The 26,657-nt window shown below is 41.4% G+C and overlaps 1 protein-coding gene across 1 annotated transcript; it reads right to left on the bottom strand.

Moving 5' to 3' along the window:
• Positions 1–128: 128 nt before the first annotated feature.
• Positions 129–26,657, bottom strand: lmo1 (LIM domain only 1). Its single transcript, XM_020098703.2, has 4 exons — positions 25,975–26,657; positions 11,949–12,162; positions 2,113–2,238; positions 129–640 (listed from the first exon to the last, which is right to left on the bottom strand). Exons 1-4 carry the CDS (start codon positions 25,994–25,996, stop codon positions 535–537), a joined length of 468 nt encoding a protein of 155 aa, XP_019954262.1. The 5' UTR covers positions 25,997–26,657; the 3' UTR covers positions 129–534.

Genomic DNA, 26,657 nt, shown 5'->3' with positions numbered 1-26,657 from the left:
ATATATTTTTTTTCTCCTGCAAGGCGACTTATACCGCTGCAAGTTTTGGAGACATAATTACATATCAATACATGGACCAACCTCCTCCAACAACTTTGGTTTTGATACAAGAGAAAAAACCCACTATGAACATTTAAGAATCTTTAATTCACACTAGTAATAAAATTGCATTACATTTCATAAAATAAATGTTCCAGTTTATATATACAGAGAAAACAGACTGTACATACCCTCCAATGAACCATTTCTAAAAGGAGAAGAAAACAAACCTGAAATAAATTTCACAAAACATACAAGCAATACAGTGCTCAGCTAAGCAGGCACAACTGTACATCAACATTTGTAACTGCTCAGTGTTGGGGTGTGGGAGGGGCAAAAAGTTGAACATTTACAATAGAGTCCTTAGGGACTGATAAAGGGGTCTTAAAAAGTATTGCAGGCAAGCAGACAGACGCTTGTCTTTTTCCAAGTGCAGCAGAACATCCATCTCGTGTGTAAAGTGTGGAGCCGATCGTTGCTGCCACCAGGTTCCAACTATTGGACCTGTGTCTCAAAGCTGCCGTTCAGCTGACCCTCCTCATAGTCCATTTGACACAAAATCATGTTGTTCTTTAGGAAAAACTTGTCCCCCACGCAAAACCTGTGGGCAGAGAGAAACACACACAGGCAGAGCTGTTGTTAAAAACACACATTTGCTGTTTTGGATCATGTCATCACTCATGTTGTGGGGACTACTTTTGTTTTCATAGTCATATTATGGAGAGTTGTCATTCTTATAGGGACAAAAAGCAAGTCCCATTACATAGATCATTACATTTTCAGGTGAAGACATGTTTTAAGCTTTGGTTTAAGTTTAGCGTCAGGTTAAGGTTAGAGTTAGAGTTAGAGTAGTAGCTATGGATGTTAGAATAAGTCTCCAGGAAAACAATGTAAGTGATTGTAATGTCCTCTGAAGTCATGGAGACCCGACTGTGTGTGTGTGTGTGTGTGTGTGTGTGTGTGTGTGTGTGTGTGTTTGCTCAGCAGGTAATGATGATTAATCGTTTGCACGTCAGATTCAAAGCTTGTTTTGATGCTCATTTATAAATGTGTGTTGAATGAAGCCCCTATCATTTCAAAGCGAGCAGACACCAGCACTGGCACCCAGGTCAACTTTCCTTGTCCTGACAAACAGGCGCTGGCACCACAAGAGTTTCCAGTGAACCCTCTTTGCCACAGGGGTCAGCTTTCACACACCAGTCAGTACTCGAGAATATTTTTCCTCTAAAATCTCGGGGAGTCGGTTGAAAAGGGGAAATGACACACGGCAGCCTGCCCTGCTGAGGTTCGTCGTCTATACGCTGCTGTTTGCTAATGTGACTGAAGGGAAGTGAAGATAAGAATAGAGTGGAGCAGAGCCTGGGCTTCATTAATGTGCCAGGGCGGTAAAACAGTCAGAGCCGTGGCAGAGCTGTGCCAGATGAGGCCTGGCTTCATGTCTGCCAGCTGAGAAGAGCGACTGCGGTCATAATTCCCTTACAGCAGGTGTTCACTATGGTAACTGAATCTGGCCCGCAGAAGGTTAATGGGCTTGTGGTGTGTGGAAGAACAGGGTCACAGCACCTCTGACAAGCATGCAAAGGACGTTCCGCTCCCAGAGTGCCGCCATTACTGACAGTATAATAATGTGGAAAAGCAATATTTGGGCACGTCACATTATATGTACATCATACCATAGGCTTTGTGCTCGCCTCAATTTCATAATAGTTTCTATCACTGCGGCGACGCCTGTCTAGGTCTGTTCTCCCCGGTGCAGCAACAGACCTCTGGAGGACTTCATACCTCAGAGCTGATTCTACATCCCCCCTGCTTAAAATTTACATATGTACGTTAAGATTTCAAATTTGCACGCACAAGGACAAACTGCTGGGAGTTTGTAACAATAGGAAATAATAGCAGGGAATGAGACAGGAACTATACAGGAAGATGGGCACAATTTTAAAGATAGAAAAGATTTAAAAAATCAACAACTCCTAATATTTAAAACTATTGGCAATTTTAACACTCTATTCATTTTTTTTTTTTTTGAGACAAAATGCAATTCTGTTGTGCAGCTATGATCCCCATTCTTACCTCTGGTTACAAAGCTGACAGGCAAAACAGTCCAAATGGTAAACATTATCTCTGGCTCTCATCACCATTTCAAAGGCTGGGATCAGTTTACTGCAGGCTGCACAGTTCCCCGTTGTACCAAAGAGCCTGAAAGACAGAGAGCACAGGCAGAGATTAACCCACCTTCCCTTTACCTTGATGCAATAAAAGAGCAAACAAAAACGTACTGACAGCAGGAACAATGAGGGGGAAAAAAATGCCGCAGCGGAAGGGGAAGCAGAAACAACAGCAAACGCAATGCACAAATCTTTCTTTGGCACCCACATGGTATTTTTGTTAATGAGAGTTACAAACATAGATCTTAATTCTCGACTAATGATCTAATTAAAATGATCACATGGTCTTAATCTCCTTCTTCAAAGAATTCCCCCCCTGCACATTGCGAGAGCAGGGAAAACAGGTCTGAGGCGAAGCATTTGAGCTGCTGACAGTTTACTTTTTTTTTTTTAAAAACACCCTAATGAGTCGACTTTATCTCCAACCGAAGTCGGCTGGATTTTGACAGAAGAGGCCGTGTTCTGTAACGTCGTCACAATTTCAAAAAGATTTCTGTTATAGGGCTTCAGCCTCTATCCCTCCTTCTCCATCGTTCAGTCAGAAAGGAGACAATGGCGTGAGATGTAACCTTGAAGAGTTAACTAAATGTTTGACGCTGAGCAGAATCCACCGCTCAAACCTCACAGCTGCTTGTTTAGGCTTATTAGATGAGAGCCGAATGATAAAGGTCACACATGGAGCAAAGAGGCACTGGCGTAGATCTCCTCAAAGCAGAGGAACCTCAAACTCCTTTTCCCGCTCAGATTTACATTTTCATTTTCCAAGCGCCTGCCCCTCTGTTTAATTTGAAGATTCCGGAGCACAGATAGATTTATATGTTCCGTGGCAGGAAAAGGACCTTTTTCATAGCTTCGCAAGAGGGGATAAGGCAACAGCAGCTTCCTTTCCAACAGCGTGTTAAACATTCTTCCCCAAACTTGTAGGGCTCAGACAGGGGAGTCACCGTGTTGATATTCTGCCTCGTTTAAGCTGGTCCCATTCAGTTGCTTTCACCTTGTTAAAGAAAACGTCTATCCAGCAGCCCTGCTTCTAATTAGAGGCCACTGCCCCAGAGGAGTAGCAGAGACAGAAACAGGGGGAGAAAGGCTGTTATGTTCCATGAGAGGGATTCACAGGGTGTTAAACACAGACATTGTTATAACTGGTAACTGTTTCAGGAAAAAAAAAACAACTGGATTTTCTCACACAGTAGACATCTGCCACCCACAGAGTACACTGTTACACAAGGAAGTTTTTTTTTTCCATAGAGAGACACTTAAAAAGAAAGCTTTCCTCATCAAAAAATTCTCACGCAGTCAGTATTGATCCAAAAATGGACCAAATATCAGCGCTTCAGAAACTGACCTTATTATTCAAATCTAACACTTATATTATATTAGGGCTGATTATTGCAAACTTTTACCTGGATTATGATTAATGAATGAATATTTTATGCTTCCCCACCCGATCGTGATATGACGCGCACACACCCACACACATGCATGAGGAGCATTACTCAGTGCTGGACAACAAGTGAATTTGCCCTTCTGCTCTTTTCACTCACATGTAGAACTGGTCTTTATAAAAAGATCATATTTATGTGTTCCTGGATTAACGTGGCATGAGTGTGTGTGTGTGTGTGTTCATCTCCGCAACTAAATTAAATTCACACATTTATTTAGTTATTAACGATGATGTTGGATCATGAATCTGGATCGTTCTGGTCACTTTTACTCTGATGTCCTGATTGTGCACATCATGTTAGGTCTCATGTTGTGTGTAGCAGGTGAACTACGTGTACACAAAATGTGAATATGAAAATACGAGTTTTATAAACTCCTGAGCCAATTAAACACAACACAAAGTAAACTTCAAGTCCTGTACATGTCCTAATAACTTGATTAGTGCTGGTGTTTATTGTTAACATGTAAAGTGAGCGCAGATCAGTGGGGGAGTGAGGAGGGGAGGACACATTGAACCCAACAGTTGGTGAATGCACGCATTAGGGAAAGTATTGACCGAATTAAATGCAATTAAGTTGGTTAGAGGTTATAAAAATGCTTTCAATACATTTTTGTATTATTTATACAGATTTGTGAACAAAACACAGATTTTGCAGGAAGCATGTCCTGATTTCTTGAAAATACAATATATGAAATAAAGGTTCATTTGTTCCTGTCATTTACTGTTCACCACCACACAGTAGCTTCCTGTTAGATATAACCTCGCAGCCTCACACCTCATGTGTCATCATGACAGTCGAGTGGCAGGGACTGCTCCAGGTTTCAACACACCTGAGCTCTGCTGTTCTAAGGGTCACACAGAGATGACTGTTTCTCTTCCTCAGGGAGCCGAGGCTTTAAATCAGCCTGTAGAGCCCTGGTCACTCACAGCAGAGAGTGACATGCACAAACCTATAACAGCTTGTCGGAGTATTTTAACGCATCTCCATTACACCCCGCCGGGCTGTGGACATGGTGCTTGACTTGATGCAGGTTGTGAAAACGCCTGGTGAGGGAGCCCAGCTTGCTGCCGACACTATGTTGGACGTTTGTTCAAGAAGGTGTGACATTTTTTTAAAATCTCTAGTCTATGTTCTCTAGAAACCAGTAATCCAAGTAGTGTTGGTATAACCTCCCACTGCTTTATTATGACACAAAGATTTCTACTGAGCATCTCACATCTGCAGAGCTGTTACATTTTTGCATATGATTTCATATTTGATATAGGTAGGCAGAATTTAAACTTTAATAGCCAGAGTGGAAATACAGACCATCTTGAGTGGTAGTTATTTTGTTTCACTTAAAAGATTTTATTTTATTTAAACCTGCAATAAAGCAATTCATTTCCTACATTAAATTTCCAGATTACTTTTTGAAACAAAGATATATGTTAAAGAAGCGTGATACAGTAATTAAAACTAGAAATAGCACTCATACAAAATGAAATACCTCTGCAGAAGCCCAACTGTCCATTCATGACAGCATATTTAAAAGATCCAGATTTTATTTGGATCTGCACCAAATAGCACACACTCATAAATATCAGTCTTTTGAACACGCCAGTTTTTTTTTCATCAATATCCATGACTTATTCTCCAAGAAATCAAAGAAATTTTGAGAAACGCCCTGTGTCGGAAAATGGTTGAGTAGTTTTTGTGTAATCCTACTAACTGACTAACAAAGAAACAGACGGAAATATAACCTCCTTGGTGGAAGTAATTCATTTTACGAGACATGTTGAGAACTACTTCGCAAAACTACTCAGCATGTGTCTGCTCTGACTCATCTTTGTCATGTATAAGGAAAAGGTTTTTACCATTTTTAGATACGTTATAGTACTTTTCAAGTGGGCTACGTTAACAATTGACAAAAGTATTCTGCTGATAGCACAGAAAGGTAATGCAAATTCTGCATTATGGAATTTGAACTCACTTGTTAACCGACACCGGCTCTTTTAAATCATCCTTATAGTCTTAAAACATGAAACAATGCCTCTAGAACAAACATAAAGAGCATAAAGAGTTTAAATGTTAGCACATTGAATATGGCTTTGTTACACTCGCACAGTTCTTCAGCCGTCACTTGATGGGTCTGGGCTATAACGTGGCATCAACACATGGCTTAATTGAGCTCCTTGTGCTAAGAGGAGATTAGAGTTTGAGAGAACTGTTAAAAGACATCAGCATCTTCTCTTCCTGCTCCTGTGAAGCTATAATGCAACCAGAGTTGAGCCACTGTATTGCAGCGGCATCACGACGCCGCATTTAGTAAACAAGGACTGTTTCACACCGAAACATGATCGAGAGTTAGAGTGATTCGACTTTAGCTGAGAGAATGCAACATGTTAGCACAAAGATGGCAACGTGAGCAACACAAAGTGAAAAAGATTTGGCTCATTTATTCGTTTGTTTAAGGATTTGAAATCAATCAAATTATTTAATTTATGAAAGTGGAGCAGGAGTCAGCACATATGATTCATTACAGACAAGTGTGAACTCTGATCAGAAAATGACAATAAATAGAGCAACTGCCATCTATAATAATACTAATAATATAAACTTTATTTATATAAGTCACTATATAGATCTGAATAACATTAAACTGTGTTTAGCTGAAGAATCACAACGATTCTATAAGAAACTATACACAGTATCTACAGTGATGTTCATTATACATTATTATACGCACAAGAGAACTATACGTTAATGGAGTTGCTTGAGTCAGTTTTTTAGACTTGACGTGCTTCACAGCTCTGAAACACTGCCTGCGACGCACATAAGTTGTGGATTACCTTTGAACACATTCATTCATTTCACTTACAATAGATTTTTTTTAGAGTGAATAGACTCGTTTCAGCAGAATTCCCACGTATTGTTCTGACACATGTCCAGTATTGTAGATGTGCGGTGGCTCATGCACTTCAATTTCCCTGGTCATTTGGATTAAATAAATCAATATTCTCAAAAGGGAAAGTGGAAAAGCACTAACAGTTTTTTTTCCCCGGCATTTCTATTTAAATGGGGTTTGAATGGCGAGTCGGTGGAAAATATAGTATTCTTCATAGCTGCAGTCCATCAGGTTTTTGTAAATCAATCCTCAGTATTGTGGCGAGATTTGAAGCACAGAAAGTCTGCTGTGGATTGAATGGGATGATGCTGAATGAGTATTTACCCACTCAGAACTGCAACTATTATAGTAGTTTACCATAGTGGTATGATAAAACACGTATATCATAATTTTCCCATTGTGAAATCTTATGTTTTGTTTAATCCAACCAACACTGCGGAATATTCATCACATTAAAGCGTCAAATAAAATCAAAGAATATTTAGATTTTAATTTAAAGTTGATAGAAATAGTGATAAAACTGACCATCTTTTTCAGCATTGAGAGTTTGCAGTAGTCTCTATCCATCCATGGCGCATACTGCTTTATCCTGTGTGCGTTGCGGACATTGGGCGAGAGCTGGGGTTCACCCTTGGCTACCAATGGTCTGCTGCTTTAAATGTTTATGGATTGCATTTTTAATTTGTATTCATGAACTTGCTGACCTCCGGTGATCAATCATTCATACCTGTGTCTCAAATTATTGGTTTAGGCAAATTAATCAATATTTGTCGTAATTGTATTTGAGTTTATCTAATTATCTAGATATATTTTTGCTTTCAGGTCAGCTTAATTCCAAGTATAAATCAATCGTTTTTTTCACTGGGTCAGGCCAGTGTGAAAATGTTCAAACATATGAAACCAAACACTGGACTGGAACAACAAATTACAGTTGTTGTCTGGCTTGACTGAGTGGAACATAATGACACTGAGAATGAGTGGATGTGGCTGTAATTTACCTCTAAGCTGTTTTACCAACCACTAATAATCACTAAATAAGAAGAAGAAGAACAGTGATGCGGCGCCACAATTGCCAGGACAACGCAGTGAGTTGAATCTTACGAAAAACTACTTTGGTAAGTTTCAAATCCAAAATGTTGCCATAAAGTCGTTTCCCTGTGAGTCACCCACATTTGATGGCTACTAACTAATCATACTGTTGCATTTACCACATTGTCACGTTCTTTATTACTGATGCGGTGCAAGTTATATTTAGCGCAGTGATGCCGGATAGCTGATTGTCTATTTTTGAATTTGCAAAACCTCATGAAGGCAAACACCAGTTCAACCAGTTCAACCAGTTCACATCAGTTTCGGCTTCCACACTGGACCGAATAGTCAAAACCAATAATCTCAACAATTTTTAGTAGCTCATTATAAATTCTATAAATAATATTTATGCCTAATCCCTGCTTCCTGCAGTCTGCAACACATTACTATGTGCTCCTCAAAAGGGCTCTTATTTAGATGCTATTTAACTTTGTGGCAACACGAGTGAACTGTGTGTGCTGATGTGGGTTTCTGGGAGCGGAGTTGGACATAAAGAAGCTCAGCTCTCCTTCCTCCGTCAGTGAGTTATTACAATGAGTCTTTAGAGAAAAGAGGGCCTTCTTTAGTTCTTTCAACTGGCTGCTTTGCTAACTTCAAACCCTTAAAGCTCCTTCAGTGCATCATCTGCCGCTCTGTGTTGCTTCCCTCAGATTGCGCCGTTGCGCTCTTGAAGTTTTCTACCTGTTCTCTGAGCTCTTTGAGACGTCCCCGCCTGCACAGGGTTTGTCAGATTTCATAAAATGGAAAACTGTTAATGCATGCATCGCGTGTTATGACCTTCTCCAGCAGTTGTGTCTTTTTGAAAGTGTAAACCTCTCTGTTCAGATCTATCTTGCCCAGAGAACTGTTACCGGAGGAGAGCGGTTGTTTAAAAAGGACTGATTTGAAAAACGGTCACATCCAGATGGAGCTATCATCTTCCCCCTGTTATTTCACTCATTTGTGGATAACTTATAATCTTCATTATCTTTAAGACAGTTTCGTCTTGCAGTTAATTATACCCCATTTTGATAAGTAGACGACAATTATGTCCTCTCTAATATATGAAATAGAAGATTAAATGATTTCAGCCTTCAAGTCCTGATGATCACACCATGACGAGATTGCCAGCCCTCTGGTGTCGTATGATCCTGGGCCTTTGACATAAAGGAAATGCGTAATTAATCTATTATTCTACTTTGTAATGAAAGAGTGTGGCCAAGTTACACACAAAAAAAAGTGTCTCTTGATACAGTGAACTGAACGTCAGAGAAATCAGACACTGAACCTTTTGTTGGTGCAATGCTTTAAAGGGCAGGGGAGGACACTGGCTGAGGTGTGTGCGCATTTTAGTGCTTGTGTGTGTTGAAGTGTAGGATTCAGGAAAGCGTGAGTGCATTCAATAAGTTGCTAATGCCACTGAAGGACAATCACAGATGGAGCTGCTATAATAATTAATATGAGCATGGCAGGGTTCCAAACCCTGGGAAATAACTAAAGTGTGTTTGATCCGCCTGCTTTTCTTTAATGAAGTGCACGAGGCTAATTCAGTGCACAGATTTAACTTCATTACTGCAGGTGAGTGGAGCCTTCTTCTTGCTCCATAGAAAATAAAGGAAGGAATGAAAAGGGAAGTGGCACCGGACGGAGACTGCATCGCCTATACTTCTCTGTTTCTCTCAAACTGCCTCTTCTCTATTCACACGGCAAGGTTTTTTAATTTGTTCCATAATAGAATTCATCTCAAGCATCTTTCGCCATTAAGTGTTCTGCATTTGTCGCAGGCTGAAGAGCAGGCGAGGGGGATGGATTTCATCAAGAGATCCAGGGCGACATAGGAGCACGGAAAGCTCTCTTCTCCTCTCCCCTTTTTATTCTTATTTTAGTATTCTTAACTTTTGATTTCTTGTATCATTCTACTTTTTTCATCCCTTGTCTGACCTCTATATCTTACCGCTCTAATAATGTGCAAGTTTTTCTTCCTCCCTTCACTCTGCTATGACTTGGGGTTTGGGGTTGCTGTCCTTTCAGCGAATATATTTTACCAAGTGAAAGTCTGAGCTTCATCATTTTTGCCTCCGCTTGGTCATTTGCCCATTTATTATTACCTCATCCGCACCATCTGCCCCTTCTGAGGGCAACATCAGGTCTTAGTGGACCTCTCACTGCATCTTAAAAGCATTAATGGTGGGTGGGAGCTGATGAATGGTAATGGCCTATCTCAAGGTAACATCCCTAAGCACCTCTCAAGTGGGCTGGGGGCTTCTTCTAGGTCACAGGAAGAGCAGCTGTGAAAGTTAAATGTCATGGAGATCCACGAGTGAGGAAGGATGAAAACCAAGTAGATCATGGCTGCAACTTTACTTCTACGTTTTTGTTCAACTAAAATGATCTCGGTGTACAAAGGTGTTTTGGCTCTATATCAGTTTTAATGCCATATCTATTCTAACACAACTGAAAACGCATATCACATTATACACTACTTGTATACACTGAGCATGCATGTGCCAGTGTACTCAGGTAGCAGATAATAGCTGGTTTCCTATGTATGTAAGCAGTTGTAGCATTTTTTTCCAGGTCATGTGATATGAGCCTGACCAATCAGTGAAGACTACGTCGTGATTGAAATGACTCGATCAGAAAGTGGTTGTGAGAGTCTATGAGAGTCTACCAAAGTTCAGGTTTTGGTTAAAATGCTGCCCTGTAGTTTTCAAACTAAAACGGGACCAGCAGCATTTCCAAATGCCCAGTGTACCCGTAGCAGAGTTGATGCTTTACAAACGAACCGTAGTAGTTTGGATGTAGCATAAAGTTGTCTTTCCTTTGGATGTTTTTTGTGCTGCTCCTCAATTTCTTCTCCCAAATTAGAATACCCTGATCCAAACCTAGGTGGATGTTAGTGAGCTGAGGATATCAGTGAGGGAGCTGAGAGACAAGAAGACAGGAGGGGAATGGAGAAATTGAAAGGGGGAGGACAGGGGATTGGCAGGGAGGGGCTTATAGGGCACTGGCATCCCTAAGTCGACCCCAGGGGGATTCCCTCTCAGATAAATGGTAAGACCTCAATGGGAATGTGACTTAAAGCCCAAGAAATGGTCATGTTTAATTTAACAAGCAGATGGCAGGGGCATCTGACAGGGAGGGGGGCAGAGACACTGGTGAAGCAACAAGCCTGCCTGGAGGTGTCTCACAGCAAACAGCTCTGGCACAACTGAGAGCCTGTCTCCTTCATGACACAAGCCCCCTGTCCTCATGTAAACACATAAAAAGATGAAAATATAAACTGTGCAAACAAACATGTGGTTTGAACGGTCACACGTGCTGCCAGTATATGTATATTCCTGTAAAGTATGACAAATGTACCAACCACGAAAAAGAAAAAGACATAACAGAGTAGAAATATTCCACTGACATAGTGGTGCATGTAACATCCAGAGAGCTTTTAATAAGAAGAATCAATTATGGTGGTGGGAGCAGTGAGACTGTGTTTCTAATACATTGCACAACACTTATTACATTTGAATACTATTACATTTTATGCCTATTCTTTGTAACTGCTGTTGAGGAGGTAAAATGATAATTACCTCCACCAAGGAGGTCATGTTTTAATCAGTTTTGATTTGTCTGTTAATAATTAGGATTATGAAGAAATTACTAAACCAATTTCCATGAAACATAAGGATGTGGTACGGGTCAGAGAAGAGCCCCAAACATTTTGGTGCAGGTACGGATCAGGGGGCAGATACATTGTGACATTGGGCATTTTTCAACATGTTCACTGATTTCTCAGAGAATAATTAGTTTTAATTAATACGATAAAACTTATATGGACAGTTGGTAGAAAACAATCAAAAGTTTTGTGCACGTGGACAGTTAAACCCAGAGCTGGATTATGTACTTTATGAAAATAACAGATTATAAGGACAACTAAATGTTTGTACTGTGGCTGTAGTGATCAGGAAATGCCAAGCCATGATGATTTGACGGCTGCACTGGATTTATAAATACATCAATTATACAGTATTTGTTGTTAAAAAAGGAGATGTGCTTTTTTTCTGTCGTGCAAAATGAGTCAAATCATCTTCAAACGACATTATCGTCTGCTGTATGCACGTTATAAAAGAACATGAGAGAACTACATTGCAGGTTTTACATTGCAACACGGAGGATTATCTGCATAATTTGAACTGACGTAGATTTCTGTCTTTGTGAGTCACACACCACTAGAAGGATAAAACAAACAAAAAATAGTTTGATGTCACAGCTCTTGGATTGGCATGGCTCTTGTGTTTGTTGTGAGTGGAGAAAGGTGTGTGTGTGTGTGTGTGTGTGTGTCTTTCTTGCCTCAGGTAGTCCCTGCGACAGAGGATGAGGTTGGCTTTCGTATAGAGGGTGGAGCCCACCTCCCCCAGGCGGCAGTCACAGCAGGCACATTTGAGACAGTCCTCGTGCCAGTATTTGTCCAGGGCCTTGAGCAGGTAGCGGTCTTTAATCTTGCGATTGCAGCCAGCACACCCCTTCTGTTTCCCTTTGGGCTGGACGGAGAGCATCGGCACACCTGTAGTGATAAGGAGACAAACAGCCATGCGTGATTTACGGCCCGGGAACACGAGTGACTTTTCATGTTCTCTTTTTGATAAGCCGGCTGCTTCTCGAGGCGTCTAAGCCTGGCCTTGCGCGTGGCCACAGCACACTGCCTACCTGCTTCATATGCATTAAAGAAAACATTCTTCCATGTAGATAGGCACACAGGTCACATTGGTCTACAAAGCCCTGACTTCCTTGTTCCACTAAGAACATGGTGTTACAAGAACAAGTTACATGATCGCTTACAGCAGGCGGCAGAGGAAGGGGCATGAAAGACACAAAGCTTATTTTGCTTCCTGTAGTATTGACAGCGAGCTGTGTTGTACGTTAGTTACCTACCATTTCATCAGAGCCCATTTCACTCAACTGTCCACAGCTGTAAAAGCTCCTCATGGGCTTTGTTTGGTATAGATTAACATTAACCTTTTAAAAAGCCTCTGACCACAAAAACGTTGCTACCAGACCCCAGTGAGATATGTTATGGCCTAAGTGCCTTTTAGCATACACTCACTCGCTGTGTTTCATACACACACACACACACACACACACACACACACACATGTGCGGACACTAACCACAAACGCACACACAAAGTGTTCCCTGCTCAGAGCATTACAGCCTTTCCTCCTTTTACACTTATCTGTACTCATGTGTCTGCAACGAGCGAGCCTAAGTTACCAAACTCACAAATTGCCCTGCTGTCACGCAGGTCCCCTTTAAGTGTGCCTTTTAGCCTCCTAAAGGACAAATAAAGTCCATTTAATAACTGCACTAAACACTAATAGTCTATGTGTGGTTGACATTTGTGTTTGGACTAAAAGCCCCCCTCAGGCCACTGCTGGTACAGAGGCAGGGGTGCGCAGCTCCCCTCTGTAGCACTAACAGGTCTGCCACAGCTGAAAGCACAAGACAACAGCTCTTAAGACACTCTCTCACACACTGAGCTATTGATCCGTCTAAAAGAACACACAGTGGACGCCACTTGCCACTCTACTTTCAAAACACATTTCTCTGTCTCTCAAAAAAAAAGACTGGACACTGCATCATAGGGGGTTAGGCCATGGTTTTGTATGTGTGGTGTAGAAAGAAAGGCCCATTTGAAACATGCCTTACACCGAGTTAAACATGAAATGTCACTGTTTGACTGTTGCACTTCACAGATGTGCACAGGAACATTTTGTCCAGACCAGAGCGGGTTTTTATTTTCATTTCTTCAGCAGTATTTGCGACAGCGTGACGATAAGTGTGAATGGGCTCATTCTGTAGTTAGATCTGCTGTTTGACTGTAACTTCTGTGGTTTGCTCAGTGATAAACACAACCTCAGCTGATAACAAGGGACCGCTTCACTCTGTGCACTGTTTTTGTCGGCTTAGCCTGTCAAGTTTGTTCTCTTTCACAAAAACCTTACACCACTTTTCAAAAGGCTTCCTTGGAATAGAATCGAATATTTTCTGTCTCTCTCTCTCTTGCATGAGCACACACACGTAAATGGACTCACAAAGTACCTTATTGGATCCAGATTTGCTCTGCAATTTTTGGCCATCCACACATCAATAATTCTATGAATGTAATATAATTAGCATTTCCCCTTTAACAAAAAACAAAGAGGTGAAAGAAATAGGAGAGCTTGTTAGTCAAATTTATGGCTTTGGTTTATATGTCAGTAAGTTCTCCGGTGGTGTTGAGTCGTCTTATTTCTTTATCAGAAGTGGAAAGGAGAGGCTAATTGGTCCGGTGCCGGTGATGGGAGCCATCAATTAGTGTTCTGCCTGCCCTCCAGCTCCCTCACCTCCCTCCCCCCTCAAAACAGGCCCCTTGAAGCTGGCGCATTAGGATCACAAAACCTGCTATAAATACCAATGTTCAGTGTAAATGAAGCTAAAAAGCTTCAAATTCAAGCCACACTGGATAAGGGCGGACTCCTCTACCTGCATTTCATGGCTTGTTAGGGGAGCTCTCTGCAGGTATGCCAACAGTGCTCGCCTGACAGGTTTCTACAGAACTAAAAACAGTCTTAATGAGGAGAGGGAAAATGCCTGCGCGTGTGTACACGTGTGTGAGTGTGTGTGTGCCTCGGTACTTGCGCAAAGAAGAAGAAAGGAGTTTCTGCAAATTCCTTTGGGGATCACAAAAATCTTTAATTTGCCTTTTATGACACCTAATTAGTTATTCTACTCAAAATCTTTGCTTTAAATAAGAGAACTAATTATACAAAAAGGTCGTTCCTCCACCTCCAGAGAACTACTCCTAATTGGTTGAGACCACCACCTGCCACACACTCCTTAAACATATCACGTGTGTGTGTGTTTTACATCATGTTTGAGAAGGCCAAAGCCTAACCCTATCCTGGGATTATTTTCCGCTGCCCACCCCCTCTGTTGGATGCACACTTTGGTTAAAAACCATGTTCAGCATCATCAAAGTGACTCCTCCGTATATATATTAGTCCTCATGCACATAGGTCCTGGTCCTCCAGGCCAGACTGTAAGAGAGATGTCTTAATGAAGGAATGCTGAATGTCTGCCTGAGAACCAGTGCAAGCTTTTAAATGCTGCCTCTCCCTTGAAGCCATTGCAGGGAACAAACATGGGTTTGATGTCTTCTACCAAAGCAGCCTGTGGAAAACAGCTTTAATATAAGTGTAGCAAGCAGCAGCTCAAGTTCTACTAAACAAAGAGCAGTGACAGAAAGAAATGAGTGTGTAAACTAAAATGTCTTTTCAATTCCCTTAATGCCACGAGACATTTTCTTGCACCTGTCACCACTCTCCCGGCGCTCTGGGAAACCGCGGTGTAGAACAGAGCCTCCCATGCTCGCCACGTCCCCAAAAAGAGAAGCTGCATTATGAAAGGAAGCAGCAGCCTCCACTTAATCCAATCCATTTAACAGATACAAGTGCCACTGACCTTCCAGTGTCATTTGATGTCATCAAAAGTATGCCTCTCCACATCACGATTCATTCTCCAACAAGGGATGCATTTTACCCCTCAAAGTGGAGAGACAGCACTTGCCCTGCCAAATATCCTTCCTGAGAGGGAATTTAATTTGCCATTAGCACTGTGTGCAAAGGCCTGTCATCTCTCTTTTCTCCCATCCATCTACTTTCTTTAAGATTGTATCTTTCAAGAATATGTACAGTTAGTTTTTCTCAGCTCATGCAGTCTGTCAGAGCATGTATTTTCCATTATAGAGATAGCATCCGAATTCCATGTTACTCCATTTAGACTTCCGTTTTACAGCTATCAAAAGAATCGCACCAGTCTGCTAACCTTTTTTGATATATTTGAGGTTTTAAAAGAAAATACGCTGTTGGTAGCAGTCAAGGGGATGTTTGCAAGTAGGAAAATACAATTATCACGTTTGCTCAGACACGAGTGTGTGAAAAGAAAGATTTGCCCCAAACCCCATTTTCAATCATTATCGCTAAAATCTTTGATTAACAAATAGGTGCTTGAATATAATACAGCATTACAGCAATATTTACAGGTTTCATATGAATCCTGACACCATCATAAACCATGATGAGTAATTTCATGCAGACTAAAATTTTTAAAAAATGTGTTGTTGCAATCAACTACAAGTGCAAAACCAGGGAATATTAATAATCAGATTGCTTTCTCAATTCTACACTATATACATTTCTATTTCTGCTCTCTCTTCTTATTCATAGTTTTATTCAGGGACTAAAGGGATACAATATATACCTCCTGTATATTCCCCACACCCAAATTTCATCTAGATCTCCTTAGATTATTTGTTTTATCCAACCAACATTGCACAACGCAGATATATTCAGTTTACTGTTATATGTGACAAAGATAAGCTTCAAATTCTGATTACTGAGAAGGTGGAACCAGCAAATCTTTGAAATTTTGGTGAAACTGACAAAATGATTGATACACTTTCCAATATTTTTCTCCCGATTGACAAATTAACGTTTTTTTTGTTTTTGAACTACTTGAACCCAGAGTTATTTTTAGAAGTGTAAAGTTTAATAGTGACCGATTAATTGATTCATCAGTTCAGTTCTAGCTTCGTGTTCCAACAACAGAATGAAGTAAATGTACATTAAAGATTTCTGTCCTTCACTTCATGACGACACACATGGTCTCAGTGGAGCAGCTGCTCTCACAGGCACTCAGCCTTAATTGCAGAAGTGACAGTTACATCTGATTCTGTGTCCTGTTAAATGTCTTTTGATCAATTAAAAGCACTGGTGCCATGCGGTGTGAGGCAGACATTGCTGGTTCATGGGGAGGTAAAGAATCTGGATGAGAGTCACTTGTGTCTTCCTGCCATATGGGGGGGAGGGAGGTGGGCTTCACTAGGAGGTGGAAGCTGGCCCTGGGTGGGCCTCCTCTTGGGGGCCCCTATAATTCCAGCTCCCAGCTGCTACAAATAAGAGAGTGTCAGCACACACAGAGATACTACATCACCAAATGATTGTGTTAAGCTGGAACAAGTGCATATGTAATCATGACCATGACCACCATCATTATCTCTAGTCAAAGCAGCCTTACACATGACATCAACCAGATATTAATGATCTACGAGGAATCTACAAACTGCTGCATGATGTTACCAAAATCATATATTATATTATATATATTTTTTTTTTAAATGGAAATGTAGTATTAAATTATATCAAATATAAAATTACAGTGTTGGTAGTGATTAACACAAACTCTCAGTGAGTCTCCAGTTTAAGCAGGAGCTGATTTTAACATCATGTTTCTTTTATGTTTTGGCCTCCACTGTCAATGCTGTGGCCATGGCGATCCCAAATAAAGTTTGTCCCCAGTCCAGGGTGTCTGCCACCAGGGTTAATGGGGATCTCATGCAGATGTCTTGCCATTGTGTGCATGAATCAGCCCCTTTCATTCAGCTTCCGTCACTGCTGTAATTGAGCCCATAGACACGTTTCGCTATTGCCAAGACAAAATACAAGACATCTGGTAATAATATCAGCTGGAATACACATGCCAGTTGAAAGCCGACTGATGAGCGTATTCTGAATGATAAGCAAAATAAAGACCGCAGTCTCATTCATGTTCCTGTCCGTAGCTGGAGCCGAACAGGGAGTAAAAGTAAGAAAAACACAGACTCGCTCTCAAATTATGTTCTAAACAAGGCCCAAGTCAATATTACATTTCATACTGGCTGTTTTTTTCCCCCCTTTAATTTGCTGTAAGAGGCTTCTACTGTTACTGTATGGCATGCTACATTTCCAGATGGTTGTGTATGAATGCCGGGGTCTGTGAGGTGATTTCTGGGACTGCATGCATGCTATGATTATGACATAATTAACACCCACAGTATTTGGGAGAGAGAGCAGACAGGGCTGGTGCGTCCGAGGAGGGGACTGTTCATTAACAAGATGCACTCTCTCAAACTTTGCAGCTTGCTGCGGCTAATAAGCCCCGGTGAAACGGAGCTCAGCCGTCCCTTGCATTGACCCTGGCACTGCCCAGGATAAGGGAGGGTTTTGTCTCCTGGAATAATTGCTCTTTTCACATGTTACAAGTGTCCTGACCCCCACGGTCGGCAGCCACTTTCCCTACCATAATTACTCCTGATCCGCTCCAAATGAGTCAGCCGCATTAGGGCTGCACTAACACTGGCCCGGCTTCAAGCGCGGCATGGGGAGTCTCAACAGAGCAGCCTGGAACAGGACTGCCTTTTCTCTCAGCCCACGGTCATTTCCATCACGTCAGAGGTGCATTTCTTACACTTGAAGTCAGCACGAAGGCCCTGGGCCCTTTTCTGAGGCTTACAGAAGGCATTGTTAACTCCTGGTGCTCGCTGCTCACTGTGGTTTGGCTGCAGACTCCATCCCAATTAACGGAAAACTTCATTAGGGTGTTTTTTCCACACTTTTCAGCCCCCTATTATTTTTAATTTATTCACATGGGGTTAATTAAAAGAAATGTATCACAGCGATATGCAACAGCTTTCTAATTAAATTCATTGCTGCTTTTTTTTTTTCAAGACATGAAGCTGGCAGAGTTTCCAAATTATTACAGAAGGCAACTTGTTCCAACACTTGGTTGCTCAGTAGAAGTGTGAGATTAGAGCTCTGTAAGGTAAACTGTCAACAGCAGAAACGGAGTGAGATTTGGGAGTATGAGAATGAGGAGGTGGGGAGAAGACTCAAACGTTCATGGTCTTATCATGCAGGGTTACCCCAAATAAACCCAGAGAACTCTTTAAGAGCGTGGACTCGCTGCCAGAGTGTCGCAGAGCATGGAGAGGATGTGGTGTTGCAACTAGCCAATCATTGTTGGGCTTTGTTTGCTGTCAGTCTGAGGTTTTCAGTTCCTGAAACTTCTCATTATTTATTTTATTTCACATCGCTTTCAATGACATAGAGAACATAATACATTGTCATCTTCATACTGTAGTTGTGAGATCGAATCTCCAATAGAATTTGAATAAAGGAAATATCCGTCTATTCTCGAGCTCTGTACTTTTAGACTTTGATAGAAGAGAAAATCTTATCTGCCACTTCAGGATTCCTGGCAGGAAGGGAAAAAAAATCAAACCATTAGGCCTGTCGTGGACACTTTCCGCCATCCGGAACATAATAATGCACAAACACTTTTTAGTCCACATTAAAAATGCATTTGGAGAAGAATAACTGTAGCCCTCTAAAGTTTGTGTCACTCACGAGGTCAGGACGTGATGTACAAAATCCTCCCCACTCCCCAGCAATTACCGCGCACTTATTATTTCACAGGATATGCCAGGAGACAGGTGTGCCATTCAGGGTCCTCAGTGTGTCGAAAATGGAGGGGAAGAAGGAACATCATACTGCGGTGCACCGTGTGAGGCTCTTTAATCTTGAATAATGCAAATTCCCCACAGGGTGCAGTTATTTGGCAGCACGGGCCTCTAATGTCATTCAAGCACCTACTCCCACACCTGATGGTGTAAATAATGAGGGAGGCTGGTTGGGTGCACACTCAGGGAAGAGGTCTTCATGAAGATTGGGTGTGACGCCATGTAAGAGGGTAAACTTCGCGGTCTCATTGAGTGCAGCGAATCTTAAAGCACGCAGGAGAGGAACAGTGGAGATAACGCTGGCTGATGTTTGATTAGAAGGATGGCTTTCTTTTAATGAAATCCTTTTAACACTTTTTATTACCTCATAATATTAAGAGTGACCCTATTTCCTCAAGGAGTAATTCTTGCCTGGCTAAAATCAAATGGCGATTCAACTGGAGACGACGGGTCAAATGAAATGAAATATAAAGAGATGTGATTGGATTGGGGGGTGGGGGGTGGGGGTGGTCTTAGAAACAAGGTTGAGTCAATGCTGCATTTAGTGGGAGCGTGGACAAAGGCGATCGTTTGCTTCTGAAGTTGCAGTTGCAAAACGTCGTAGTTAAGCACTGATTTAATCAATAACTTCAATATCCAAAACTCAATTTACGAGCTTTAAGAGGCAAAGAACCCCCCCCCCCCCCGCCCTTCAAATCATAGACTTTAAATAGCTATTTAAGATTTGATTTGGTGAAGGTCATCCAATAAGAGATTAGTTCTCAGCCAGTTGGATCTTATTTAAGAGAGGGCACCCCAGGCTTTTCTATTTACCAACAAGATAGCCGTAATATCTTAGGAAAGTGTGGAGCCTCCATCCATGTACTAAAATGCAGCTATAAAGAGGCTTTTCTTTTTGTTCACGTGACATTTCGTTTTTTGCCAAAAATAGCTAAGTAAAGGTAACATTAAGTTGGATAAGAAACACATACTCTATGTAAATGTGCATGAAGACAGAGGAGATGTAAGTTAGAGGCCTACAAAATACTAGATGTGTGTTATTACTGTGATGGCAAAGAAGGTAAATTGTTTAATCAAGAGAAAGAAAACCCATAACATGTCTGAAACAGGACTTTGTGTGAGATTCAACAAGAATAATCAAGTTTTACTGAAATACTTTTTACACTAAACCTTAAGAAAACTGAGCACAAAAATGAAAACACTAGAAAAGCCTCACTAGCAGCCCCTAGAGGCTGTTCTCCTCCCTACAATTAACAAGAACCAAGTGTTTCTTACTGTCCATCCAGCAAACAAGTGAAAATACACCAAGAAGAATCAGGAATTTGGTCAATTGGAAATGTGGCATCAACAAGAAACCCTGTTGGTACTGTGATGTGTACGCTACAGAGAAAACAGGCCAGTTCACAAGCTCCTGAAACTATATGAGTACAATAATACCAGTGTTGTGTTTCTGCAGGTGTTACTCAGACCAACCACCTGCATTATAAATTAACAGCACAGGTGAAAATTGTCACCTGCTGTTCTCAGATGTGTGTTTCCACTTGCAATGCTGTAGCTGTTATTTTTCACACACCCTACCTCAGACAGACATACACTGTTGAGCTAAACTGATAAATGATGTTTGTGTTGGCCAATAAGTTAAAGTACATAAACTTAACATGGCTCGTCCACCAGATAATTCTTTAATACCAAACATATCAATATTGGTTCAGGCTTTTGCAAACTGAGCTACATCTCACAAGCATACATATGTACTGCATGAAGAGCTTTGCATTTTATTTAAACCAATTTGCATCAAGAGATTAAACCTAATAAGGTAAAACATAAGATGTGTTTTGCAGTAAAGAAACAAGTTTTTTTTGTAGCATAGTATATGACTACATTTGTGACACAATTTCCTCCTGAAGTCATTATGTGCAAACTATGATGTATTTTAAATTTGAATACCTTAAGCATGACATGAGCTGCACTGATGTTAAAGTTTTGATTTCCACTGATAATGAAATGGCTCATGTTGTCTTACAGTTTAACAGGTGACATGTTGTTTTATTGCTGCAGGCACAATATTAAGGTTTTTCAGTAAAATGGGTGTTTGTGCATCTTGGCATTTACTCTCAGCTGCTTGTCTGACTCACTGGATGTAGACTGGGTGTTAGCCTGCCATTGGCTGCATGTCTCAAGTGGCAATATCCTCCCCTTCTGTTCTCGGCCTGTTACCATCTCTTAAATCCCCTGAACTACAGGAAACCACGACATCAAGAGCTAGCAAGCTACACACTGAAAATGGCAGGTTTTGACAAAGACTTGGATCATCAACATATGTTTTTTTACTGTTTGTTTTGTCTTCCTTTACAGGGAATTACCTGTTTTAATGACATTGATCGCCACCCCACATGTAAACATTACACCCAAACAACATATTTTTTCGGCACCATTGCTGCATTCTGGATTTAGAACATCTAATTTTGATTTATTTAAAGAAATAAAAACAAGCCAGAGTATTTTTTCCCCACTATGGCAGAATGATGATTAGTGCAGCCAGGCCATTTTCCAGCACTGCGGAGGTCTGACTGTGCAAGACTACTCAGCTGCTAATGAACCATAATTGGTGACATTGTAGTTTGGACATCTGCTCATCTGGAGAACTTTACCACATGTCGTCCCTCTTACTTATCTCTCCTGTCTTTCTTTACTCAGCCTGTGATGACAGATTACAGGAAGAAGTGAAAGAATAAACTTTACAGAGAGTGAACAAAAATGTCATGCAAGTCAGAACAGGGTTCACAGTAGGTAAACGGGTGGATAAAAAAACATCTTTTCCCATGAGCGGAGTCAACAGCAGCTTCACAGACACTGTGACTAGTTGCAGTGACAAATGACAGTGAGAGCTGCTTCCAACAGGTTCAAACATTTAACTAAGAATCTACGTATTCCGTGCTGTATATGATTGAAGTGTAATTACACTGTTGAAGTGTTCAGTTGTATTTTTACACCAACACAATGGATGAGGTTACCATGGTTTATTTTTTGCAGTTTTGTGTCTGTGTGCAACATCAACATTTGTTGTGTGCGTGTCTACATTTGTCTCTGAGATCACGATAAGACGTTCGGTTGCTCCAAGGTGGTTTGAGGTAACAATTCATCTCAACTTGTCAGCGTATTTGTGGGTTTTGTCTCAAGCTCTTTATTGTAAAGTTTGACCTGGTGGTTTTTTTGCCCTTGTAGCTTCGACTTTCTTATTTGTTTGTACAATTCCAGTTTTGTTTGTGCAGCACCTGCAGAAACCTTCATTCCTTCTGCGAACATCTCTGCAACATACCATAAATTCTTCTCGATGATGAAGAAATAATTTGGAGTGAATATAAAAAGTCCATTCGCTGTGATGCATGTGGTAGCCAGATCTTGTTGTGAAATATTCGTATGATAACATGGCTAGCATGTGGCCTCTGGCAATAATAAAAAGGGACGCTCGCGCAGCTCAAGAGTGCATAATTGAGTTTGTGTGTCACACTGATGAGAGCAGTCATCTACATTGAAGGCAGGTGGGTGCGCTTGCTAACACGTATCTCCAAAGTCTCAGTTCAGTCCCTTTGAATTCCGCTAAGATTATGGAAAACGATACAAATCTCCCGCACTCATAGATGTGAAACGATCGGGACTGATACTGATCTCCAGGTTTAGCGGTGACAGATGAAAATTGCCTCCAATGAGAATTCAGCATTTGTAAGATCAGAAAGAGATTAGATGGAATTAATCACTCATCTGAAAATGACATAAATGTGATTTTGTGTTTTTTTTTTTCTTCCTCAGCTTAGCTAAAATGAAAAATCAACTTTGGGATAATATGAATGGACAAAACACTGTGTTGTTACGCTATGTGTCAATGGAATAGATGTGGGTATCACACCTACTGTATATCAGGCAGATGTGAGCTCCCTGTTTGGATTCTATGAAAAAGCACCTGTTTTATGCATTAATTGTGTTCAGGTTATGTCTCCCAATAATGGTTTGAGACAAAATTGGAAATGTGCAGCTCAGGCAATGCAGGTGCCTGAAATAAAGCTTTATTAAAAAAAAAAAAAAGATTAGTGACTTAAGAAATATCAAACGAAGCAATGTGTTTGTAATATTGTTCAGGGCCCAGAGCACAAGAAGCAGACGTAATTTCAATATTTGAAATGGGCAAGTTTAATTTTGAAGTAAGAGCAAACCAATAAGCTGAGAAAATAGCAAATACGGGGGCGCAAATTGCATTCCTTTATAAAAGTGAAAAGACTTAAGGAACATATAAAAGTAATCTCCAACTGGAAATTAGAAATCAACCCTCAGAAACCAAATAACAGAAAAGAAATATTACTGTCCACTTTCTAAATCAATATAACATTGCTACAAGACAGTATTACCATGGTAACACCAGTAGAGAATGAAGCAATTCGTATTATTTCAAAATAAAAATCAGAGCCTGAAGCCCAAGTTTTATTACAGCAGCCGGCAGATCACCAGTCTGTTTTCATCTGAAGCCTTGCTTTTCAATCACATGCTTTATGAATGTACAAATTTCACTGGACAGGACGATAGCAGGGTCATAAATTAACAAGCAAAGGTAACCAGGAATTTATCAGGAGCTGGGGGTTTTTCTTCTGCTCAGGTCTGTAAAGAATATACACTGTTAATGTTCAGCAGAAATATTCCTTCAGTGTGGACTCACTTTCTTCTCCTGCACTTGCTGCGAAGAAGCAGAGAAAAATGGCTGAGTTGCTCTTTCCTCTCAAATTAAACGCAAATTGGAACCTACATATCGCGGATGAAATAAAAATGTTGACACGGAATATTTTGGTACATGTGTTGCTGTTCATTACTGACTATGACCTGCGTATTAGGTCATTTCGCAGAGCAGTGCCTGTATTCTTATACAGTCCTCCTCCGTGCTCTCAGACTTGGTGCCTTAACAGCATATAAAGAGAAAATACAAGTGCTGCATCATCTGGTGATTAGTTTACGATGACTAAGTGACAAGGTAGCTACAAAACACTTTAGGTTTGTCCTCATATGCTAAGATGACATGTAAACCTTCTGACTCTTGATTGACTGATGTGGTGAGAAAAGATTGGTAACAGGCGGATTTCTCAATAGAGCCAAGATAGGAAGGTCTCATTTCTGGTTATTGCTTAGGCTGCACAAACTGTTTCAAGCTTTTCTGAGGGAAGTCAGAGTTCAAAAACAGCCAAACAAGCAGCAGCTTCACTTTGTTGCCAACCAGGATCGTAGCCTTTGAACATGAGATGACTCACATTGATGATCTGTTTCATGGGCCACAGAGGCACTGAAATATGGACACTTAAGCAGCACGCACAAACACACACAGGCAGAGAATCAGTCGAGAGAAACCGACAAATAAGTGAACTTGTGTGGCCACCCAAAAACACCAACTCACACCTCCCTCTCCTCATGGGCACATGTATATTTGTGCAGGCACTAATTAGCCACATTAGACAAAGAGGTATAGAATGGACAAGCCTATAACTTTAGAGACAATAAACGCTAAGATGCACCACAGTGAAAGACACCACATTCTAAGCATCTCTGTTGACAACCCAGCCAAAACTGCTGGAGCTGCTGGTCGGGCCCAGCAAATAAAGGGTGAAGCTTTTAGGCAATGAGCAGCAGGTGATCTCAGCTTTTCTGCAAGTCCTAATGTTCCTAAAAGCCACTCTCCCTGGTTCTGTAATTGGGCATCAGTAGTTAATGTAGTATTGACTGCATTACATGCTCCTGTGCATCCTCTCCCACTAATGCCATTTGCATCACCTTGTACATTTACCATATTGCTAAGCCAATAACTGTTAAAAGCAATCTGAATCATGAATCATATGGGAGGGGAACTTTTAGCTATAGACAGACATCCAAAGGAGACAATTTACAGTTGAGTTAATTTGGGTACATTAGCAGCACAACATGGATTGAGCCAGACAGACCAATTTATGTCTCCGTCCACAATCCTTTTATTGCTTTTTAGACGTGTAAGTGAAAGGATGCTCTGCTAAGAGATATGAAATATCCATTTTCGAGCATAAATAATGGGTTACGAATGCATCCATCACTTTTAGAGGAGGAGGAGGAGCCCTGGATGAACTCAAAGGTGCAAAATAAATATAAATAACTCAAAAAATGTGTTTTATGTCTGTCAGCAGGTGGTCTGAACAATGTAGAAGACACATCAGAGCGTGATTTGTTTTCAGATAAAGCCTTTACAGTCTCCATTTGAATATTATGATTGTATAAATGTATTTAAATGCATTTACTCTGAGAGCCGAGAGTGATGAATGCACGACACATCTCCACATCAGTTTAATCCAAAATGGGACTTCATTAGAGGCGAGTTTGATTCAAATTAAAATTAATTAGACTGCCTCACCCATTAACCCAAATACATTGAAATAGATAAGTAATGCAAGTAGGCCTGTTTGGATGGAGAAGTGGGTGAGTGAGCGTTGCGCGGCTGCTGCTGCTGCTATCCATAATTTGCAATCAACTTAAAAGCACTCTGCTGTCATCTCCCATCCCGTGGTGATGTCAAAGGCTGCCTCGCTAACTTCACAGGCGCAAAAAGCACTTAAGAGCTGGAGGAACGAGGAGAGAGAGGAGCCACATGCACTGCAGCGTCAGTGCGTGGAGGAGTCTCCAACTCCGGGATGCACATCCAAAACGCTGTGAAAAAACAAAATACACATGCAACTCCTCCAAAAAAACTAAACTGCATCCCTCTTAGGATGCATGTGTAAGAGCATGTCAACTTCACAGCACAGAAAGTGCAAAAAAACCCGGAGTCTGTCGTGACTAAATTGGGGTTAAAAACAATAAAAGCCAATACAAAGCGGAGGCTGCGGGTGCGCATGCAGGGTTCCTGGAAACACTTAACGCGTAAAACGAAGTCAATACTTCCTCCTTGTTCCTCCGCAGGTTGTTATTCTAGCATCCATTTGCCGGGGGGATGTTACTCACCCTCTTCCTTGTCCAACACCATCGTCCTGAGGAACGAGGAGTCCTTCCCCGGGCGATCCGTCCTCGGCTCCGGCAGCAGGCTGCACCGCTCGGTCTGCTCGCAGCTTCTCCTGGAAATGGCTCTGCTAAAACGCGCAGCTGACCAGAGACTACACTAACCCCCCCCAAAAAATAAAACCAAAAAAAAAAACCCAACAACCCTGGAAAGATGAATTACCGTGTGCACGTTTCCCCCCTGCTCCTATCAATAGGCTAATAATTCACACACGCGGATTCGGTGATGTACGCGGCGAGATCCCCCCCTCTCCGGAGCGAACTGTAATGCAAACAAATAGCGTCAAACAGCGGCGATTCCATGCGTAAAAACAACAGCGGGCAAAACAATGAAAAGCCTTAATAAATCTAGTGTCGCCTGCGTGTGTGTGTGAGTGCGCACACGGACGGATGAGGCGCTCAGACTGAACGGCTCAGCTCCCCTCGCTGTTAATATCCTCTCTGTCCTCGCTCTCATTTGCTCCCGAGCAGCAACTATATTCAAACAAATCCGAATGCAAATCTGACAACTGCTAAGAGCAAACTCACACGCCGCCTCGCTCCCAGTTTATGCGCCGCGCTCCGTCTCTGCCCCTGATGCTGCTGCTGCTGCCGCCGCTGCTGCTACTGAATAAATGCGCGCAGTTTCC

The sequence above is a fragment of the Paralichthys olivaceus genome, chromosome 1, assembly GCF_024713975.1.
Source record: "Paralichthys olivaceus isolate ysfri-2021 chromosome 1, ASM2471397v2, whole genome shotgun sequence".
NCBI lineage: Eukaryota > Metazoa > Chordata > Actinopteri > Pleuronectiformes > Paralichthyidae > Paralichthys > Paralichthys olivaceus.
The sequence above is the reverse complement of the archived record's forward strand: the minus strand, read 5'-3'. Positions and strand labels throughout refer to the sequence as shown.